The following is a 21,621-nucleotide window of genomic DNA, read 5'->3' as shown; positions in this document are numbered from 1 at the left end:
CCAGCATCCCTTAGTCCCTACCTGTTACTGGGCCCTCCTGGCTAGCAGTCTCCAGCCCAGGGCTTAGGCTGCTCTTCTGTATATAATGTAACCATTTTAGTTACCCACCCTCTTTGTACCTTTGGACCTCCGGCTGCTGCACCTGTCTCTTCTCTCTCTCCTTTCCCTTCTGCTTCCCTTCTCTTCACATGGCCCAGCTCAGGGTCACGTCTTCTTTGGACTCTTCTAAATGTCCCTGATATGCTTTCCCGCATATCTATAACAATCCTTCTCTTCCACCATACCTAGGAGTGTCATGTCCTCATTTTTTTTTCCTTTTAAATGTATACCCAAGGGTGGTACATAGCGTGCTAAAGGTGGGAGGGTCTTAGGGTCCTAGGGTTCCAGGTCCACATTTGTGTCTCAGAGATAATATCTAACCAAATGGGTAAGGCATCCCGACTTAACAGATGCAGCCCCGAGAAGAACCACTCTACGGTGCATGCATCCATAGCTGCGCGGACGCTGAAAAAGAAGCCAATTATCCTGAAAGTTACCAAGCATTCTTCATCCAGCAACTCCAAAATGCCCATCTTTGCTTCAATCAGGTCAATAACAGGTCGATTGTCATAGAAGTCTATCAGGGTCCAAGGGATGCCTTCCTTCATGTATTCTTCTTGCTCAAGCTTAAAGACGTGCTGGGGGGATTCCAGGGATAAGTCGGAAATTAAACGACGTGAACGAACAAGAGCACGTGAAAGGCAGGTCACAGGCTTGGAAGATGCAGATGGAGGGCTGATAGGTCATCAGGAAGACCCCAGAATACTGGCCTGCCCCTTCCCAGGGACAGAGCCATCATGTACTCTCCTGCCTGTCTGTCTGTCTGTCTGTCTGTCTGTCACCCTGACACCTTCTCCACGCCCAGTGTGTCAGCCTTAGGCCAGCATGTGTTACCATGAACATAGCTCATGAGTCCCTTTTTGCTTTGGCTGTGACCCACTGCTGCTCTCTGGGGGAAAAAAAATTTGGCCTCCTTAGCCTGCAGCAGCCCAGCCAAGGCAGGGCAGCCACAGAGGATGATGGCTATGCAGCCAGTGTGCAAAGCCTATACTAGGCTTTAGCATGTCAAAGAGGCTTCCCCAGGACCCGCTTCAGACTCCGCCTGGAGGACAAAGGAAACAGGTGACACACAGGGAGGAAAGCAAGTTGGCTTGGAAGAGAAATCGAAGCTGGTGGTGCAGTTTCAAGATCCAACCACAGAGCGGCACAGCAAGCCAACGTATAGCTCTAACCATCAAGACATTTTAATCTATCCAAGCACGGATCCTTGGGATTCTGGATGAGGAACCAGAAAAGGACTCATGCCATGGGCGTGCTCACAGAGGGATGAGCACTGTGTCTCACCCATCCCATGGTTGTGCTCACAGAGGGAAGAGCACTGTGTCTCACTCATGCCATGGGCGTGCTCACAGAGGGATGAGCACTGTGCCTCACTCATGCTCTGGTCGTGCTCACAAAGGCCTGAGCATTGGCCTCAGGAAGACAAAAAAGTGCCACCTACCAGGTTAAACTGCTGCTGCAGCTTTTCATTAGCGTAATTGATGCAGAACTGCTCAAAGCTGTTTATGTCAAAGGTCTCAAAACTGAAACACAGTTGAACAAATCAAAATGAAAGCAAGCGCAGGACCTTAGACATTCATTCATTACAGCAAAGCAAGATTTTGTAATGACTCCATAGTGTTAAGGGGTCTGCTACACTTTCAGCAAGCCTAAACCACTTCAAAGCTGCTAGTCAGCTGACAAACTATCCCTTTTCCCTCTGGTTGTTCTCTGGAAGGATTCTGGCTGTACGTGACTCACTGCTCCCAAGCCAGGCATTACAGTAGCCCTGTCACACATGGCATATCACTTAACCCGTGGAACACCCGCGTCAGCATTACTGCCCTTGCTCTATGGAATGAGAAATGACTGAGAGGTTGGCTCAGATTCCTCAGGGTTCAGCACCAAGGTAGCAACGCCTGAGCTTTCAATGGAAGAACACTTCCCTCTCCCCTCTCCCTGCACAGCCAAAGAGCGGACACAATTCTGTCTCCCCAAAGCTTGCTTTCAGAGTTCCTGGAACAAAACACTGAGGTCACTTAATACCTCAGCACAGCAGGAAGCCACACACTTCCCCGCCCTGTCCTCAGACTTTAATAGCTGTTTCCAGGGTTACCGGTTAGTTGTAAACTCAAGAGCTTGGAGCAGCCAGGCAGGAGACAGCAATGGGAGACTGGCTATTTACAGCACAGCAGTGAAGCCCTTTGGGGCCTATGACAAATAGAATTGTCTTGAGGAACAGCCTAGCTCATTGCCAGCTGTGGCCATTTATGAACCCAGGCCAGGATTTCCCCTTAGCTGCTTCTCAGGAGGAGGCAGCAGTTTACTATGGTGTACACTAAGTCCTCTGCCTGGCTGGGTGAGCACCCTGCTGGGAAAAGTCTGAAGAGGAGCCCTCTCTTTGCTCTAACTCTGCCTCAAGTGGGGCATTAATGTGACTTCATTGTGATACACAAGGCTCAGAGGACAAGAGACCATGGTGAGACCCAACAGAGTCCAATGATGCCCAAAAGTCAGCTTGATCCCCATCCTCCCCCATCCTGGCCACACCCAAGGCTTTGTCCCTCATGGCTCTGGTCCTGTGAGGTCACTGTCAACCCCCGCCATAGGTTCCTGGAGATCTCCAGGGTGAGCTGGCTGTAGCAGCTCTTTGAACCATTTTCATAGCATCTGAAGTCAGGGCTGGACCTGGAGGGACCTCAGGCCAGGGCCAAGAACAACATGGCTTCCCACAACAGGGCAGATGGTCAAATGATGTTTCTTTCTTTCTTTTTTTTTTAAGTCACTGTGAGCTGAAGTTTAAAACCCATGGACCTGTGACTTAAGGTGCCAGAGGAGTGCTGTCTGTGACAATGGTTTCCACTGGGACCAGGGCTTAAGGTTCAAGATGCCTTGGTGACTTCTTCCATCTGACTGTCCTGATAGTTCTGGAGAAAAGGCCCTGCTGGTGGCTCTGAAAATGTGTCACTGAACTGCAGAGGTCTAGCCTCAGACTCAGACATTTCCAACCCTGATCATAATGTAAACACATAAATATAAACATGCCACAGCCCAGGGCATCAAAAATCTTTTTCCACTCTGCAGCTGAACCTCAAAGCTCCCAGCTGCAGCTTTGCCTGCGTTTGAGGACGCTCACATTTCCTGGCAGCCACTGCCTCACCCAGGTTAAGCTGAGCTCAGTTCCCTCAAAAGCTATGCATGTGTGAAGACCCAAGTCAACACAGAGGTCAGAGTTCTAGGAAAGGATTCACCTAGGCCACAAGATCTGCCACTCAGTGGGGAGCTGTGGGTACATGCACCATTTTTTATAACTACCACAGAAGAGTCTCATTTCCCAACTGGAAATTTCAATGGACAAGTTTTTAAATTTGCAAGTACTCTTATCATATAATGGGCCAATTAGTGGCAAAATCCAAATTCTTCATTATGGTTGTCTGGAACGCTGTGGATTTTAGTCCCCTCTCCCATCCTGCTACTCACCCACTGTTCTTCCTCCCTCTCCCCGCCCCCCCCTGCCTTTGCTGTTGCTTGTTTTTCGAGACAGGGTTTCTCTGTGTTGCCTTGGCTGTCCTGGACTCACTTGTAGACCAGGCTGGCCTCGAACGCACAAAGATCCACTTGCCTCTACCTTCCGAGTGCTGGGATTAAAGGCGTGCACCACCATGCCCTCCTGGCTATTCTTCCTCTTTATCTGTACTTACTCTACACAGACACACAGGCACAGACAGACTCACACAAAACGCACAGAGACTCACACACAGTCATGTGCATGCACACACACACACACACACACACACACACACACACACACACACACCTTCCTCTGTCCTCATCTCTACATACCCTGCTCCTCCCTCCCCTCCCCTGCTGCTCACTTTATTCCTGTCATCCTGACTTCTTCTTCCTTTCCTCCTCCGCATGGAAGGCATGAGTCTTTCATCACACACTACCTGGCAAGTACTTATGTGTTAGATAAAAGTATGAAAAAGTGGCTAGGGAGACAGCTCAGCAGTTAACAGCATGTGCTGTTCTCACAGAGGGACAGGGGTCAGTTCTCAGCACCCATGTCGGGTGGCTCACAACTTCCTGTAACACCAGTGCCCTGCATCTGACATCCTCTTCTCGACTCTATAAGCATCAGTGCTCACATAAATACAAACCCACCTGCAGACACACACACTTACACATCGTTAAAAAAAAAAAAAGTTTAAAAAATACATTGCTAAAGTAAGACATCTGTTATTTTTAAAGGCAAGTTCAAGAAAATACAACAATTATTTCTTACCTTAGTGTAAGATTTTATACCAGGCTACCAACTTTCTCCAATTCTATTCTTTTTTTTTTTTTTTTTTTTTAAACTGGTTACTCAAATTATTTCTTGGGATAAGCCAGGGTAAATAATTTACTAACCTATCCCAGTAGTGGATTAGTATTTTCAAACTGTTGATATGTTTTAACTGCAAGCCATGAGTAGTCATTTAAGATTAACATTAAACAGTAACTCCCATTAGTATCACATTTTACCTAGAACAGGTATCGGTACAGCTTGCTCTCTACCTGGGCAAAAAGTTCAGGGTCAAAGCACTGCCCCCCTTCCTGCTCATACTTGCGAGTGTGCTCGCTCTCTCTCTGTCTCTCTCTCTCTCTCCTCCTTTGTGTGTGGTGGGGAAAGAGCCCCTCGTCCACGGAAACTACACAGTGTTTGCTGGAGAAGCCAGGTGTAGTCCTGGGAGAGTGGCAGGAACGGGGACATGAGAGGCCAGTTTCTAACAACCAGAAAGCCCATTGGAGTCACCTCCACACCAGCTCCACTTGGCCTTCTGTAAGCAGCTTCAGCAGGGGCTAGACCCCAGAGTTCAGAAAAGCAGGACAGGACAGAGAGAAAGATGAGACCGAACTCCATAGTGGCCTGAGCACTGTACTGTTTGGAGAAGGGGCGGGGCGATTGAAGAAGAGGCGGGGCGGTTGAAGAAGGGGTGGGGCGATTAAAGAAAGGGCGGTGCGATTGAAGAAGGGGCGGGGCGATCGAAGAAGGGGCAGGGCGATCGAAGAAGGGGTGGAGTGATTGAAGAAGGGGCGGGGCGACTGAAGAAGAGCTGGGGCGAACCAGAACCCTTATCGCCCAGGAATGGACAGGAATGTATATGTGCAGGGGTTGGGTGGGGGGCGGGAGATAGCAGGCTAGGCCGACTGGGAGGATGCCAACCCGCTGTAACTGCCATTCCCCAGGGAAAACAGGAAGGTACTTCAGGGCTCTGCACCTCAGGAGCCTATAGGAGATGGACATGGACCATATCCCCATGCCAAACAATCAGCTGTGAACAGCTTAATTCTTCCAAGCCTTGGTTGTTACCTCTCTAAAGGGGTGCTTGAAGAGCAAGAAACCACTTAACACAGGAACTGTTGCACAGCGAGCTTTGATGGGCATTGCTAGTTCAGCGTTTATTATGTGCGTGTGCACGTCTATGTGTGTGTATGTGCTCGTGCATGTACACACATGGAGGGCAGGGGTCGATGTTGGGCATCTTAGAGCGCACAGGTTCAGCTATGCTGGCCTTCCCCTGCCTTCCCTGTGCTTTGTGGGGCTTGGCTTTTTACATGGGTGTTGGGATCCGACTCCTGTTTGTAGAGCAAGCACTGTACCCACTGGGGAAAAAAATCTCCCTATCTCTTCTTTGCCCTGTATTTAATGGACTGTACAGAAAGGACACCATGAACCAGGACCTATACTTAACATCTCTACATCCAACACAGAAAAAAAAAATCATCTTCAAAACACGCAAAGCAAGTGGAAGGAAGCAGCCTAAAGTAACAGGGCATTTAACATTGAAATGAGGAAAAGGCAGGCACACGGAAGAGAGTCTTACCCATAAATGTCCAAAACACCAATAAAAGTGTGCTGCTCGCCTGAGAAGTGCAGTGCCTGGTTGATTCTCTCTACAATGAACTCGAACAGGTGAGCGTAGATCTTTTTGGCCAGTGCATCCCTGGCATTGATGGCCTGAGGCCTAGTCATGGGCTTTACCACAGTCTCTGAGGTGGTCACGATTTTTCTATTGCATAGCCACTGAGCCACTTTGCTAGTCTCTAGGCCCAAGAGCTCGCAGAACACCCTCAGGTGACTGTCATCCTCCTTAAAACAAACAAACAAACAAACAAACAAACACAAGTACCGTCAGGGTTATCCAGCCATCCAACATTAATACTGCCCCATGTGGCTAAGTCTCTGCAAGAGTGGAGGACTGTGTGAGCTATCCCGGCCTTGGGACTGAACCTAGGCCTGGAGCAGAGCAGGAGGCTGTGCTGAGACTGTCCCTGCTGCAGCGATGGCTACGGACCAGCTGTGTCTTTCTGGGATCCTTTATTCTGGCTGAGGGAGCCAGCAGGCCTGGTCCACACATATACACAGCTATGCACTGTGCCCCTACCCGCTCTGGGCCTGCTCCAGGCACGCCCTGGTCAGCATAGGATTGTCCACCGACCCCCCCCCCCATCCCTCCTAATGTGTCCAGGAGTCCCCTAAGTGATCTGCCCTGGAAGATGCCTAGGTCTTGCTGCCAGACAGATCTGGTAGGAGTCCCTAGCCTGAGCTAGCTTTTCAGATGATACCAGGGCTGTTGGGGGACTCTGCTGAATATACAAAATGATTTCTCTCTTTTGAGTCTGGATGTGAGAGATGGCCCGCTGGCCTGCAGACAGGATATGCTATCTGTCTTAGCCAGCATGTGCTGCCTCCAGTTCTTGTCACTTGGCAGACTCCACGTGACTGAACACCACTCTTCCTCCCAAGGAAAGCAGCACCACACAGTGACACCCTTTAAATGTGCAGAATGTGGGAGGGGAAAAGCTAAACCGCACACGGTCTTGTCACCCCCTCCTTGCTCCTCACCCACATTCTTCCACCGGCTACCACACCCACACAGCGCTTCCTTCTGGCCTTGCTTGGCCTCCTCTCTGGGAAACCCCTGAAGTGGAAAGACTTGCTGCCATGCTCAGCAGGAGATGTACAGGGGCAGCAGCCTGCTGACTTCTAAGAGAGCTCCCCCCAAGTTCAGTCTATCTGACATTCTAAGCTCCCAAGACTTGTATGCTGTACCTAAGCCAAGACCAGTAATTATAGGACTCATCTTTTCTAGTTTTAACTGGCGCTGGAGAGATGGCTCAGCAGCTAAGGGCACTGGCTGCCCCTCCAGAGAATCCAGTTCTGCGTATCAGGACCCACACAGCAGCTCACAACTGTGCTCAACTCCAGCTCCAGGGGAGCCATCTCTCTCTCTACTGGCCTCCCAGGCCAGCAGGCAGGCAAGGGATGCACAGACACATATGCAGGCAAAGCACCCAGACACATAAAATTTTTAAAAAATTAAAAAACTTTTTTTAAGAGTCTTAAAATTCTTTCCTCTCCAGGTGATTGCCTCCATGGCAAAGCTGTGCGCCACGGAGGTCTGTGTGACCGCGTTTGTTGGGTGGGACCCATGTTTACTTTATGGGAGTGTGAGAGGAAAAGGGCAGAGGCCTGCTTCTCTGAGGGAGACACAATCGCATTATATTCAGCTCTCCCAGTCACCTGAGGGCGGGCGAGGTCTGGGAAGCCTGGACACTGGCGGTGGGAGGGGCAGTGAGTTGGAAGAGGGTAAGGAGTGCACTCCAGTCACCCACCAACCTGGAGAGCCTATGGGAGGCTTTCCTACTTTGTCCAGACCACACCTCCTGTGAGGTCAGGGCTTCTTGTTTGGTCTGATGCTGTTTCACCGAGCTTACAACAAGCCCTGGCACATGACAGGGTCCATAGATGGCTGCTGACTAAAAGAACACATAGCACTTCCCTCACTACACGCACGCACTGTAACAGGGGAGCAAGACAATCTTTCTTTCTTCTTTGTTCCAGCCAAACCAGTCTGCCTAGTAGGTCCAGCCATGGCTGGTGTTCATCCATGCAGGCCAGCGAGCCATGAGCTGTGCCCCGCTGACCCTCACACCAAAAAAGGGCAAAAGGAACACAAATCTTACGCTGACAGAAGACCTCTCATTGCCCACGGTGGTGACCTGCACATTACCCAGATGCAGGATGGCAGCTAGAATCCTGAAAATATCCATCTGAAAATCTTCCTTGAAACCTGAAAGCAAACATTCCCCAAGTCAGAGTACTGCCATTCTCCTACGCCCCACAGTACAGCACCTGATTCCAAGACTCTAGTTGCAGAGCCAGGAACTGAGACAGGGGTGTGCAGTAGACTTGTCATGGGGCAGGGGTGTGAAGGGGGCTTTTCATGGGGCAGGGGAGTGGAGGGGGCTTTTCATGGGGCAGGGGAGTGGAGGGGGCTTGTCATGGGGCAGGGGAGTGGAGGGGGCTTGTCATGGGGCAGGGGAGTCAAGTGTACTTGTCATGGGGCAGGGGTGTGGAGGGGGCTTGTCATGGGGCAGGGGAGTGAAGTGGGCTTATCATGGGGCAGGGGAGTGGAGGGGGCTTGTCATGGGGCAGGGGAGTGGAGGGGGCTTGTCATGAGGCAGGGGAGTGGAGGGGGCTTGTTATGGGGCAGGGGAGTGGAGGGGGTTTGTCATGGGGCAGAGGAGTGGAGGGGGCTTGTTATGGGGCGGGGGAGTGGAGGGGGCTTGTCATGGGGCAGAGGAGTGAAGTGTACTTGTCATGGGGCAAGGGTGTGGAGGGGGCTTATCATGGGGCAGGGGTGTGAAGTGGGCTTGTCATGGGGCAGGGGTATGAGGTCAGCTTTGTGACAAGCTGTTCTCAGCTCCTCTCCTAGATAAGAATGCTACAGCCAGTGGGTTCCTCTCTTCTGGGCTGCCAGAGAATTCAACACCTATCTGGGGGTGAGGGTATATATGGCTCAGTAGGTAGAGTGCTCGCCTGGATTGCAGGGGACCCTGGACTTGATTCCCAGCATCATATAAACCAGGTGTAGTGGAAAATTCCTGTAATTGTGGCATTCAGGAGGTGGGGGCAGGATTAGAAGTTCAAGATCATCCTACATAGCAAGTTTGAGGCCAGACTGGGCTACAGGAGACCCTCCCCCCACCCCATCTCAAAAAACACACACACAAACAAAAAACAAAACAAACAACCCAACAAAACAAAACAAACAACCAAAAAACAAAACCAACCAAACCCAGAACAAAACTACATCTATGACAGCAATGAAAACAAAACCGATTCCTCCTAAGCATCTGTCTTAAGGGAGGTTCCAAGGAGACAAGGCTCCGGTGCATTTCATGTGTTTGAAGGCTTTCTTTTCTTTTTGCTAACAAGCTCCCAGAATCCTTCTTCAGGTGAGATGATGGAAGGATTCCATTTGCCCCCCAGTGCCCTCAGATCAACCACAGTGGATCAAGGCAACAGGCTCTTGTGTCCTGGGGTCTCTGGCCAGGTCTGATTCACAGAGAGCCATGGAAGGAGACAAAGGAGGATAAGGAGGAAAAAGGGGGCAGGAGAAGGATGACAATGAGGAAAGTGACAATGAAGACAGTGTGGTAACTATGACAACAAAGATGGTAACCACCAATAGGAAGATCGGGAGGAGCAAGAGGAGGAGGGGGAAGAGAAGGGGGATAGGCAGAAGGCAGAACAGAGGGATGGTCTGAGCATGTCCTGCCGGGCTCCTCTGTGCAGTGTGGCCTCACAGACAGCGGGGTCTGCTCCTGGCCTGGCACTGAATTTACCGAAGCCTCCTTCCAGGCTCATAGAACAACAGTGGGTCTGAACAAGAAGATGCCAACCACAGTTCTGTCCCTTGTCCTGGGTCCCTGCTGTCCCTGGTGAAGCTTGCCTGGACCTCACCCTCCCTCTCTGATCCTGTCTTGACTTTGCCATGCAATGCCGCCGGGATCTTGGCTGATGCATGTGGAATAGAGGGAACTGGTCCATTTCCTGGTGCCGAAAATAAACTAAGCTAGCTGCTGAGAGGACCATGTGTCTAGCTACCAGCTGTGAGCTGGGCTGTGTTGATTCAGGATGCAGCCATGCGTGGTTTTGTGGCACTCCTGTGAGTGTGGGGAGATGCTGGGGGCCTCTTCCCATCACTGTCTAAGTTGTCCATCTCCATCACATGTCCATCTGGTCCATGCTGGGTGAAGGCCGGAATGGAGGGCAGCATCACCCCTGCCGTCCAGCAATGTAGCCAGCCCCGAGTGCCACGTAAGCTTCCCGTGGAGGAAACCTGGGCTCCCGGATCATCGGATTCCTAAGTAATCTCAAGACTCTGAAAATCTCTGCTTCAAAGACAAAAAATACCAGACCAGAAATACACCGAGTCTATTGAGTCTGGGAGTTAGCTGAATGACAGGTGAGCCTGGCAAGCCTGCAGGTGGCTGACGTGACAAATGACAAATAAAGAACTGACTGAGAAAAAGCAAAGGAAACCACAGAACCTGCAGCACCCTACTAGTGCTTCGTGGTCTTTAACCAAATCTCTTGGCCACCAGGCCTTTTTGAGACAAAAACGTGCAGCCTCAGCAACACTGCCTGCGAACGAATTTTAAACCTCCGTAAGTCACCATCTGACCTAAGACAACATCACTCCAGTACCACAGTGGCAGGGATCAGACACCAGGGAGTGACTGTGCCTGGTCCCTTCTCTGGAGCCCAGGGTGTGGACTTGTTGGTAGGGACCAAGGGCCACAGCAACAGCCAGTGGCAATGACTGTTGCCAGAAAGGAAGGGAATGGCCGAAGAACGGAAGAAACAGGGACAACAGCCTAGATCTGCGTTTCTAACATGGCGGTGCTCAGGCAATTCAAGGAGATAGCAACCAGCAGGCAACAGCCTTGAGGACAAAGCTTATTGGACACAGCAGCTCCTACCCAAGTCATTTCCCTGGCTGAGGCATCTGACACCTCACACAGCCCAGGAGTGGCCCTGGCCATTAGCAGCCCTAGGAGGTGATAAAGTAATGTTCTTTGATTCTCTGTACAGTGTTGGGAACTGTGTCTATGGCTCCAGGCCTGTGTGCAGGGCTGGGTCTGGGTGGAGGAGCCAAGTCAGTGCCTGGGGCCAATCATGTTCTTTATTTTAAAATCATATTTGTTTTATGTGTATGTGTGCTTACAGCCTTGCATATGTACCCTTGAGTGACTGGTGCCCTCGGAGTTCAGAAGAAAATCTGCTTCTTTGGAACCAGAGTTAGGGGTGGTTGTGAGCTGCCAACTGGGTGCTAGGAATCAAATCTGGGTCTTCTGGAAGGGTAGGTAGCCAGTGTCCTTAACCACTGGGCCATCCTTCCAGCCCTGCGGGTTCTTGTGTGTGCTGAGAGTGTGCACTTCTTGGCTAGCATGATGCCCCTTACCCAGCAGTGTGAAGGTCTTCTGTGTCTCCACCATGTCAGCTCTGTCATTTACACCTTCAATGACAGTGCTGCCCCCTAGTCTCGTGTAGTTGAACTCATCTGCGCTCCCTGGAACAGAGGGGACAATTAGTTCTACCCACAGCTCAGAAATCCAGACCCACACAGTTACCAGAAACAAGAAAAAAGGCCAGGCACGGTGGCTTTCCTCTGCTACCAAGTTCAAGGCTAGCCTGGGCTACATCATAAAATCCTGTTTAAGAAACGGGGAGAGCTGGGGGTGGGGAGAGAGCCGGAAGAGGGCAAGGGGGGAGAGAGCTGGGGGTGGGGAGAGAGCTGGGGGTGGGGAGATAGAGAGCTGGGAGTGGGGAGAGAGAGCTGGGGGTGGGGAGAGAGAGAGAGCTGAGGGGGGGGAGAGGGAGCTGGAGGTAGAGAGAGAGCTGGGGGTGGGGGGAGAGAGAGCTGAGGGTGGGGAGAGAGAGAGCTGGGGGTGGAGGTGGGAGAGAGATGGGGGCGGGGAGATGGAAGGAACAGGAACAGGAAAGGCAGTTCACACTTGATGGGCTCTACCAAACACTTTACAAGGATTTATAGAAAGCCAAGCTGAGAATCAGGAAAATGAAGTCCTCACTTAGAGGCTCACATTTGACAGAGAAGCAGGGGCTTAAAAATAGTGCTGAGGGGCTGGAGAGACAGCTCAGCAGTTAAGAGCACTGACTGCTTTTTCCAGAGGGCATGAGTTCAGTTCCCAGCAGCCACAAAGTGGCTCACAACCATTTATAATGTGATCTGATGCCCTCTTCTGGCACACAGGTGGACATGCAGGCAGAGCACTTTATACATAATAATAAATAAATCTTAAAAAAAAAAAAAAAGACATTGAGAGCCAGGAGTGGTGGTGCATGCCTTTAATAATCCCAGCACTCAGGAGGCAGAGGCAGGTGGATAGATGTGAGTTCAAGGCCAACCTGGCCTACAAAGCAAATCCAGGATAACCAAGGCTACATAGAGAAACTATGTCTTGAAAAACCAAACCAAAACAAACCAAACCAAACAAACAAAAACATTGTATAAAAAATAAGCAAGACAGGACTGACTCTAAAGCTCTGTTTTTTGTTCCTAAGGCTCCTGCGCTCACCTCTAGGATTACAGGCATGTACAGCAGACTTGGTATACGCAGGGCTGGGGATTGAACCTGGGGCTTCACGCATGCCAGGTGGGCACTTGACTAACTGAGATACACTGCCAGCTGTTATCTCTCTTTTTCCTTTCTTTCCTCTGTTTTTGGGCAGGGCTGTATAGTCTTAGGTAGCCCATAAATTGTTATGTTCAAGACTACGTTAGTCTTGAGCTTGTGGTGATCCTCCTGCCTCTGCTTTCTGAGGGTTGGCCCAATTAATTATTTTTTTGAAACAGAGTTTCTCCATGTAGCCTTGGCTGTCCAGGACTTGCTTTGTACCAGGCTGGCCTCCAACTCACATCAATTCACCTGCCTCTGCTTCCCGAGTGCTGGGATTAAAGGCCTGTACCACCACGCCAAGCTCAATCAATTATTCTTAATGCATTCATTTCAGCTCTAAAATTCATCCTATGTTTTTAGAAAAAATAGGTTTGTTTTGTTTTTAAGATTTTCTTTGTGTAACCTTGGCTGTCTTGGAATTCCCTCTGAAGACTAGGCTAACCTCAGATTCAGAGATCTGCCCACCTTTGCCTCTCAAGTGCTGGGACTAAAGGCGTGCGCCACCACTGCCAGGCTGACAAAATAGTTTGTTTTTAAAGTTTTTTTTTTTATAATAAAGAAGAAATTAACTAAGAATTTAAACACCTTCAGAAAAGAGCCCTGTCATTTGCTGCCCTCCACATACCCAGTTTAAGGTGTTTAAATTCTGACTGCTGGGCCGATGCACAAAGCTGGTAGAAGATGTGGTAATTCCGTTCATTTTCTGACTGCGGGAGAAAGAAAAGGTCCTCAATTACACCAGCTCTTTACCTGTGAAGATTTATTTATTATTATGTATACAGTGGGCATCAGATCACATTATAGATGGTTGTGAGCCACTGTGTGGCTGCTAGGAATTCACCTAGAGGCCCCTAGCTGCCAGTCTGGATGGCTGACTCCCTGGGATGGACACTGGTGGCTAACGGCAGCTCACAGATGGCTGTCCTCAGCACTGAGGCAGAACTGGGGGCCACAGATGATCTTCAAGCACAAGGCCCAGGAAAACACTATTAAGTGAACATATTCCATGCAAAGGCATGGTGTAATTTTTATAGGCAGGAATTTCTGGGATGTCATTAGCTTCCTGTTGCTCTGGTGAACGTATTTAAAGAAGTTTCTCCGGACTAGAGAGGTGGCTGAGAGGTGAAGAGCACCAACTGCTCTTCCAAAGGTCATGAGTTCAATTCCCAGCAACCATATGATGGCTCACAACCATCTATGAGATCTGGTGCCCTCTTCTGGTGTGCAGGCCAGAACACTGTATACTTACTAAATAAATAAATAAATAAATAAATAAATAAATAAATCTTTAAAAAAAAAAGAAGTTTCTCCATTTTACTGACAGAAGAGCCCCACCCTAGTGCCACCCTCTCACCAGCTCTAACCTCTCCTCTCACCAACAGAAAAGCCAGGCTGGCAGCACTCCCTGTTTCAGTGTTTATATCTGAGAAAGATACACTAATTATGTGAAGCTATAAGGGCTTTACTTTTCTCCCCGATTTAAAAAAAAAAAAAAAAAAAAAAAAAAGTAGGCTGGTCCGAAGGTAGTGAGTTATCACAATTAACTGTTCACAGTCAGTTACAGACTGAACTCCTGTTCTACACTTTCCCCCCTTCTCACTACTGTACTTGACTAGTAAACAAACAAACAAACAAAAAACCAGTAACCTTTATTTTCAATTCTAGAACGCCAGAGCCCACATCTACGCATCAACTTCTGCTTTTAAAAGGAAGGACAGGGCTAGCGAGATGTCTCAGAGGTTAAGAGCATTGGCTGTTCTTCCAAAGGTCCTGAGTTCAATTCCCAGCAACCACATGGTGACTCATAACCATCTATAATGAGATCTGGTGCTTACTTCTGGTGTGTAGGCACATGCAGGCAGAATTCTGTATAAATAATAAATAAATAAATCTTAAAAAAAAAAAAAAAAGAAAGAACAATAAAGAATCTGAGAAGCAAAGGAAAGGAGCTCAGAGCCTGCCCTTCAGGCCGCAGACGCCACAGACTGTCTCCCGAGCCTGCGCACATAAGCAGCATTCAGAGCTGGGACAAGAGGTTAAATACCGTTATCTTTACCTGAAAGACAACTCGGGACTTCTCCAGGAGGTAGGTTCTCATATTGGCACCAATGATCTGATTTCTCTCATCAAAGCTGATTTCTGTGTACTTCCCAAAGCGACTGCTGTTGTCATTACGGGTGGTCTTGGCATTTCCAACGGCCTGGAACACACAGGGTTCAGCGTCCCAGGAGAGGTGGCCAGTGACATCCTGTCCCACTCTCTGAAGGAGCACAGGTTCTGGGCTTTGTGACCCTGGGCTCCGTTTCGGCTCTCTGTAGAGTGCTGTAAACGTTAACTTCTTTTTCCATGTCTTCCTCTACTTGCGGTAGGGAAACTTATGTGTGCATCCTGCTGTTATGGACTGAATGTGACCTCCTACATCTACACAATTCTTTTAAAAGTTAGTGTGTGTGTGTGTGTGTGTGTGTGTGTGTGTGTGTGTGTGTGTGTCACGCGCGTGCATGCGTACATGCACACAGATGTGTGGAAGTCAGAAGACAACTTGTGGGACTCAGCTTTTTCTTCCCGCCATGTGAGTCCCAGGGATTGAACTCGGGTCGTCACGCTTGGCAGCACGAGCCTTTATCTGCGGAGCCACTTGCCAGCCCAAACTTCTATGTGCTGAAAGTATCACACTATGTGTTGAGAGGGCATGAGAGTGGAGCCCTATGGGAGGGGGGGGTTCCATGCCAACATAAAACAGACCCCTCAGCAAAGAACTCTCGGTGCTCTCTTCCTCAGCCGTGTGAAGACACCAAACAGAGTCTTCACAGAGCCCTGCTGTGCTGGCATCCCGGTCTTGGAGCTACAGCCTCCAGAACAGTCTCTGTAAGCCCCCAGGTGTTACAACACCTGACTGGTGTTGGACTAAGAGTTGGCAGGAGCAACGGAGGGAGTAGAGTGGCGTCTGCAGGCGCTGTGTTGAGAATTAACAGAAAGTCCACACCCTTCCTTTTGCTCATCGCTGGCCTGACTGCCTCCCACGCAGACTTCCTCAAGCTGCTTCAACTGCCCCTCTTTACCTCCCGCTCTGGCTGATTTTCATTCTTTTGTTTTGTTTGTTTGTTTGTTTCCGTGTAACCGTCCTGGCTGTCCTGGAACTTCCTCTGAGTCGAACTCAGCCATCTGCCTGCCTCTGCGAGATTAAAGGCGCTGTGCCACTGCGGCCAGCCGAGCTCTGCTTTTCATTCTTGAATCTATGTCTCTGCCGAGCGCCCTCCATCTGGAAGGAAACTTTTCCCTCGTTTTCCTAGGATTACAGGCAGACTGCAGGACCTTTCTTACGTATACTCACTACACTTCTTGCCCAGATCACCATGACTTTTGTTGACATAGTCCTGCGGTGTACTTACTATGACTCAGGCTTGGTCAGCTGGAGTGAACTTAACTGATGTGGTCCCACCTTCGTGGGGTTTTATAGTCTTCTGGTGGGGACACAAACCTTAAATAGCTCTACAGCTGTTTGCTAGGCAGCTCCTCTGAGGTGTTCACATGGCACTTCCTGTGAGCTGCTTTCCTGTCAATGTCTTGGCTGGTGACTTGTTTCCATGTGGCCAGCCTGTGCCTGTGGCTGTGCGCTTCAGGCTTGCTCCGTTCCCTCTCTATCCGTGCGGTTATTTCATTTTAAAATATGCTTCTGTTAGCACGGGGTCCAGATCCAGGTTTTACTTATTTCCATTCTGTTGACTTCCTCCCCACGTGGGTGGCAGCAGACATCCCTGAAGGTTCTGATTTGGGACACAGGGAGGGGCTCTGGGGTTCAGAGGCTGCACTGCCCAGCCCATTTTCTGCAACCCTCTTCTCATTTTGTAAGGCACAGAGCACTGGCCTTGAGGAATCCCTGCCCTGTGCATTCTAGGTATTCCTAGGGCTGTCTGCTCATCCTGGGGTGCTATGTTGTGGCTTTGCCCCACTGGTGAAAGGTATAAGAGTGAATACAGCTAGCATATGCCCGAGTGCAAGCTGCCAGTACTCTATCTCTATAACGCACTTTTGACTCTCAAAGCTCAAACAATCCCCTCATAAAACCCGAGAGTAAATAACAACCAGCCTGTGAGAGCCGATGCGGGCTGGCTGGAGAGCACTTGGGATCTCCACGTGTGTGGGGATTCCCCCCAGGATGTCAGCACACACCTGGCTCCTTGAAATCTGATGACACAATGTCCAATGTCATAGGTAGAGAAAACCTTGGCAGCCACCACTCTGCCTCACCTCCTCCCATCTTGCCACCCTCCCTCCTTTGGACTTTTAAAGGCAGGAAGTCCTATCAACAAGCATAGCTCATGTACAGAGCTACCCCCTCCCTGCCCCCACCCCCTGCACCTCCAACCCTCAGCATCTCCTTGTACACTAGTGAGGTACCCACCTCAGTGATGGGATTGGACGCCAGGACTTTGTCCTCCACATGGGCGTTGCTGCTGGATTTACTGACCGTGGCAAAGTACCTCATGGCATAGCGTGCAGAAACAGTCTTCCCAGCTCCAGACTCCCCGCTCACAATTATGGACTGATTTCTATTGTTCCTACAACCAACACACGAGAGAGGCATTGAGATGGAGTGAGAAATCTTAAATTCTCCCCATTAAAAAGGTGGTGTAGTTCAAGGTCAAGCTAGGCAACATAACAAGACCTGTCTCGGGGGAAAAAGAAAAGAGTAGGGTTGGAAATGTGGCTCAGCCAGGACAGGGCTCGCCTAGCATGCATCAAGCCCGGGGCTTGACCCTCAGTTCCCCATAAGCCAGGCATGGTGGTACACCTAGGAAGTGGAGGCAGTAGAATTTCAAGTTCAAGATCATCCTTAGCTATATAGGATATTAGAGGCCAACCCGGGCTACATGAGACCTTGCCTTGGAAGAAACAAACCAACAAATCAAAAGCTGTATCTATCTATCTATCTATCTATCTATATTCTATCTATGTATCTATCTTCTATGTATCTATCTATTTATCTTCTATCTATCTATCTGTCTTCTACCTAAATTAGAAAAGGGGATGAACGGGAACTGTCCCAAGGGTCCAAAGAACAGTGAACTTCCTTCTAGCTTTTTTCTAATATATTACCACAGAGAACACACACTGTCTCCTGCTATGTCCCTTGTCCCTTTGTGTTGGGGTCCTCAAGCTCAAGGTCAAGGTCAGCAACCTTGAGAAGGGGATGGCTTCATAGTCAAAACAGTGGCTAGGACAGACCACACTGAAGGATTCAGAGCAAGATCGGCCAAGGCAGAAGCTGTGGTGCGACCTCTCAGGAGCCTGCCGCACTGTGCCACAGTGGCCACATTCCTAATTTGGGGATTGGATTTCACGGCAGGTGTGAAGTTCTGTGTGCCTGGAACCCACACGTCAGGGGCTAGTGCCTGCCCTCTGCTTCCCAGAGACCGGGAGCTCAGCCTCCCGGGAGGAAAGCAGGTTCTCAGCATCAAACAAGCTGCTTGTACAAAGTGTACGCTTAGGCACAGAGACCCTATTTGTAGGAGATATGGAGAATTGTCCCGGAATTGGCCGGGCTCAGGCTGGCTTTCCAAGGAGGCTCTCAGGACAGCTCCCTCAAGCCCTGTTAACAACTTCTGCACATCCTACTGACATTATTTTAAGAGCAACAGTTCAAAATATACTTGGGGACATATGTGCTGTATAAACCTACACATTGTTACATAATGTAGATATTTTTAAAAATAATGCCATAAGCTCTTCAAGGACTTTGGTGGTGTGCTGCCGCCATGAGACGAGCCTTGCCTATGTGGTAGACGTTGGGTGGACATGTCACATATGTTCTCAGTTATACTTCACAGCAGTCCTATGGCAGACTTCTCAGTGTTACAGATGTGTGAGCTGGGGAGTCACATGTCACATGAGCTGAACTGGGGCACAGTACGTGGCCTCCTGTGGTGACGCTGGAGTTTCTGGTCCAGACCTTTCCTTTCAGAACAGAGGAAAGGAAGACCCTAGAAAGGCAGCAGATGTGTGCCTCTCAAGAAAGGCAGGTGGTTCTGTCCAGCACCCAGCCAGTCCACTGTGAGCCTGCTTTCTCTTCAGTCTATTCATTCAAGTGACACGGATTCAAGGTGGACCTCACACTGTTGATGACCAAGACTATAACCTCAGATGTTGGTCATCAGATTGTCCCCTCGGGGGCTTCTAGGAGGCTTTCAGAAGCCAGAAAGTTCCAGAAGCAGGGTGTTATGGGAAGCAGCCTCGGTGCAGCACAGATGTCCATCCTTTCTTCCTTCTTGGGAACATGACCCCATTTTGAGAGGCTGGGCTGCTGCCGGAGTGAAAGCATGCACCAGCCTTATCTGGCCACGTGGGTATGTTTCATGAGCAGTGTTGCTCTGTGGGGCTCGGTTGCCTGGAGGACAATTCCTCCTCTTGATCTATGTGACTTAGAGTATGGAGGAGATGGCCAGGCACTAGTTTGGCTGTGTGGATAAGTTTTCGCTCAAGGGACAGGGGAGTGGGGCATCACTCAGTCTCTGATGACTCAACAGAAGTAAAATTTAGCCTCAGATGCCCACCCGGCTTCCCTGTAGGGGAGAATCATGCCTTGTTTATGTCACCAGAGCTTCCTTGGTCTTAAGTGCAGAACAGAGATGGACCTGCTGAGTCTGGCTCTCGGATGAGGCCTATTCAGCTGCTATACACAGAATTATGAGGCACACAGTAGGTTCAGAGTCTATGACTCAGTTTCTCCTGCAAGATGGGGTTAATGAGAGCAGTATAGTGAACTCCACAAGAGTGTGGTAAGACCCTAGGATCACGGTGTGTGAAAATTCTTTTGCAAACTGTAGTGTTTGACACTTAGAATGGTGTTTTTATTCTCCGATATCCTACAGACAAGATCAATGGAACCAGGAGAACACAGTCATGAGAAAAATAAATTACGCTTAGAATCAAGAAAATCTGGGTCCAAATCCCAGCTCTGCCGTTAGCTCCCTGCCTACACCAGGTAGAGGGCATTCTGGGGTTTAGGTTACCATGGCAAGGCGTGGATATCATGAGCTATCTTGAGGGTACCAAGATGGTGCTGGAAATGTGAGCCTGGTGTTTTTGTGGCAGGATTACAAAATTTACAAGATTTTTTGTAAATGTCAAGTTGCAAAATCAGAATTCTACAGGGTCGTGCAAAAGCAAAGCGAGGAAATCAGGTTGAAATCCAAACCTGTGGCTAGACCTCATGCTGATCTGGCAGTATTCTGCCTCCTTAAATGGATAAAAACCTAACTATAAACCATTAACATCCCATGGTGCAGAGTCAGTCAGTCCTCCATCAGTCAAACACACTGCAGGGAAACACAGATGGAAGGCCTGACTGTGACCGCCAAGGACCAAAACCCAGAAGGTCTCTCTCTAGACAGGCCAGCTACCCTGTGACTGTCACCTGCTGTTCACTGTAGGCATCTATTCAGCCAAGCGCCCACCCTGGCTTCACAGTCCCTATGAGTGAGCTGATCTCAAAACAGCTTCCATTCACTGTGAGGGATGAGCAAGTGCAGAGAACACAGCACAGCCGAAGAAGGCCAGCCTGGCCGCGAACTACCTGGCCATCTGCTTGTAGGCCTCCTCTGCAACCGCGAAGATGTGCGGGTCCATGTCGCCCATGTTCTGCCCGCTGTAGGCATGGATGATGGCATCCCCGTATATTGGCAGCTGTTTGTAAGGATTCATGGCCACCAAGATGATTCCTGAGGAAAGAGATGAGGTGCAGTCACCAGACTCCCACGGGGCCTCTTAGTGGGAGACCCTCCTCGGACACACACTTCTTTTTTATGTCTAACTCTTTTTTTTTTTTTTTTTAAATTTATTTGATTTTTAAATTTTATTTTATGCTCAGTGGTGTTTTATCTACATGTATGTCTGTGTGAAGGTATCAGATCTTGGGATTACAGACAGTTGTGAGCTGCCATTTGGTTGCTGGGAATTGAACTCAGGTCCTTTGTAAGAGTAGAAAGTGCTCTTAACCACTGAGCCATCTCTCTAGTCCCTACGTCAAACTCTTGATGCTTATGCAAACGGGCTACAACTCATAATCAGGACGGTAGGCCTTTGGTTTTAGTGTCCTCCACCATCCACTGCTGTCCTCCCAGAAGTCAGTGGGTTGGAAACATAGCCCCCTCCCCCCTTCACATGTCGATAGCACCTGGAGATCAGTCTTTGGAGAGTCAGTGACACCAGATGAGGTTCTGAGGGTGGGGACCCCACAGTAGCTTCCACGGAAGAAGAGACTGGAGTTTGTACACGTGCTCTGTCTCCCATCACGACACCCTGATCAGTAGGTGCTGGCACCATGCCCTTAAGCTTCCCGGCCTCCAGAGCCATGAGCCAAACTTCTGTTCTCTGTAAGTTATCCAGCCTCAGGTATTCTATTACAGCAACAGAAAACAGGTGAAGCCGTCCATCCTCACAGGCTCTTTCCAGAAGGCCCACTTCTGCCACTTCGCTTGACATGGGTCAGGTCACTTAAGTGTTCTGAATCTTAGTTACCTGACAGTCACCCTCATCTAAGGCTGTTCTGATGGCTGGACAGGGTGACACACTGGGAAATGAACTGTGTTCCTGCAAGCCCCAATGTAAACGCAATAATAACAGCAATGTCCCAAGAAGTAATAAATGTGTCGGATGTAGTGAGAAACTCAAACACAGCCCATGGTGTCGCTTCCCTCACTGTCCATCTTCGTTCCCACAGAGATTCTCCTCTCACAGCCGGCCTCGGGGGCGTGGGGGGCGTGGGGGGGGTGGGGGGGGTGCGGGGGGGTCATATTCGAACCCTTACCACTGTAGGTGTAGATGAGTTTAGACTCTGCAAAGCGGATTCTGAGGTTATGCAGCACTGCTGGCTCATGGAGGTAGCTGAGGGCTGTGAGGTCATTCTCACCCACCAGGATGTCTGGGTTCCGAAGCGGAGGCAGTGACCCTGGGTCAACAGGGTAAGCCAGCTCCTATGGACGAAGACAGATGTAAACTTCTGCAAAT

The 21,621-nt window shown here is 49.6% G+C and overlaps 1 protein-coding gene across 1 annotated transcript in view; it reads right to left on the bottom strand.

The window, feature by feature from the left end:
• Myo5c (myosin VC) overlaps nucleotides 1–21,621 on the bottom strand; it is a 68,152-nt gene that overhangs the window by 42,064 nt on the left and 4,467 nt on the right. The window contains exons 3-12 of the mRNA XM_051140830.1: nucleotides 21,422–21,587; nucleotides 20,189–20,333; nucleotides 17,018–17,174; nucleotides 14,669–14,812; nucleotides 13,238–13,319; nucleotides 11,376–11,483; nucleotides 8,089–8,195; nucleotides 5,946–6,211; nucleotides 1,541–1,622; nucleotides 537–677 (exon numbers count right to left, since the gene is read on the bottom strand). Coding sequence (XP_050996787.1) covers nucleotides 537–677; nucleotides 1,541–1,622; nucleotides 5,946–6,211; nucleotides 8,089–8,195; nucleotides 11,376–11,483; nucleotides 13,238–13,319; nucleotides 14,669–14,812; nucleotides 17,018–17,174; nucleotides 20,189–20,333; nucleotides 21,422–21,587 — 1,398 coding nt within the window. The remainder of the gene's footprint in view (nucleotides 1–536; nucleotides 678–1,540; nucleotides 1,623–5,945; nucleotides 6,212–8,088; nucleotides 8,196–11,375; nucleotides 11,484–13,237; nucleotides 13,320–14,668; nucleotides 14,813–17,017; nucleotides 17,175–20,188; nucleotides 20,334–21,421; nucleotides 21,588–21,621) is intronic.

This window comes from Acomys russatus, chromosome 32 (genome assembly GCF_903995435.1).
Source record: "Acomys russatus chromosome 32, mAcoRus1.1, whole genome shotgun sequence".
NCBI lineage: Eukaryota > Metazoa > Chordata > Mammalia > Rodentia > Muridae > Acomys > Acomys russatus.
This window is presented reverse-complemented; position numbering and strand designations above follow the sequence as displayed.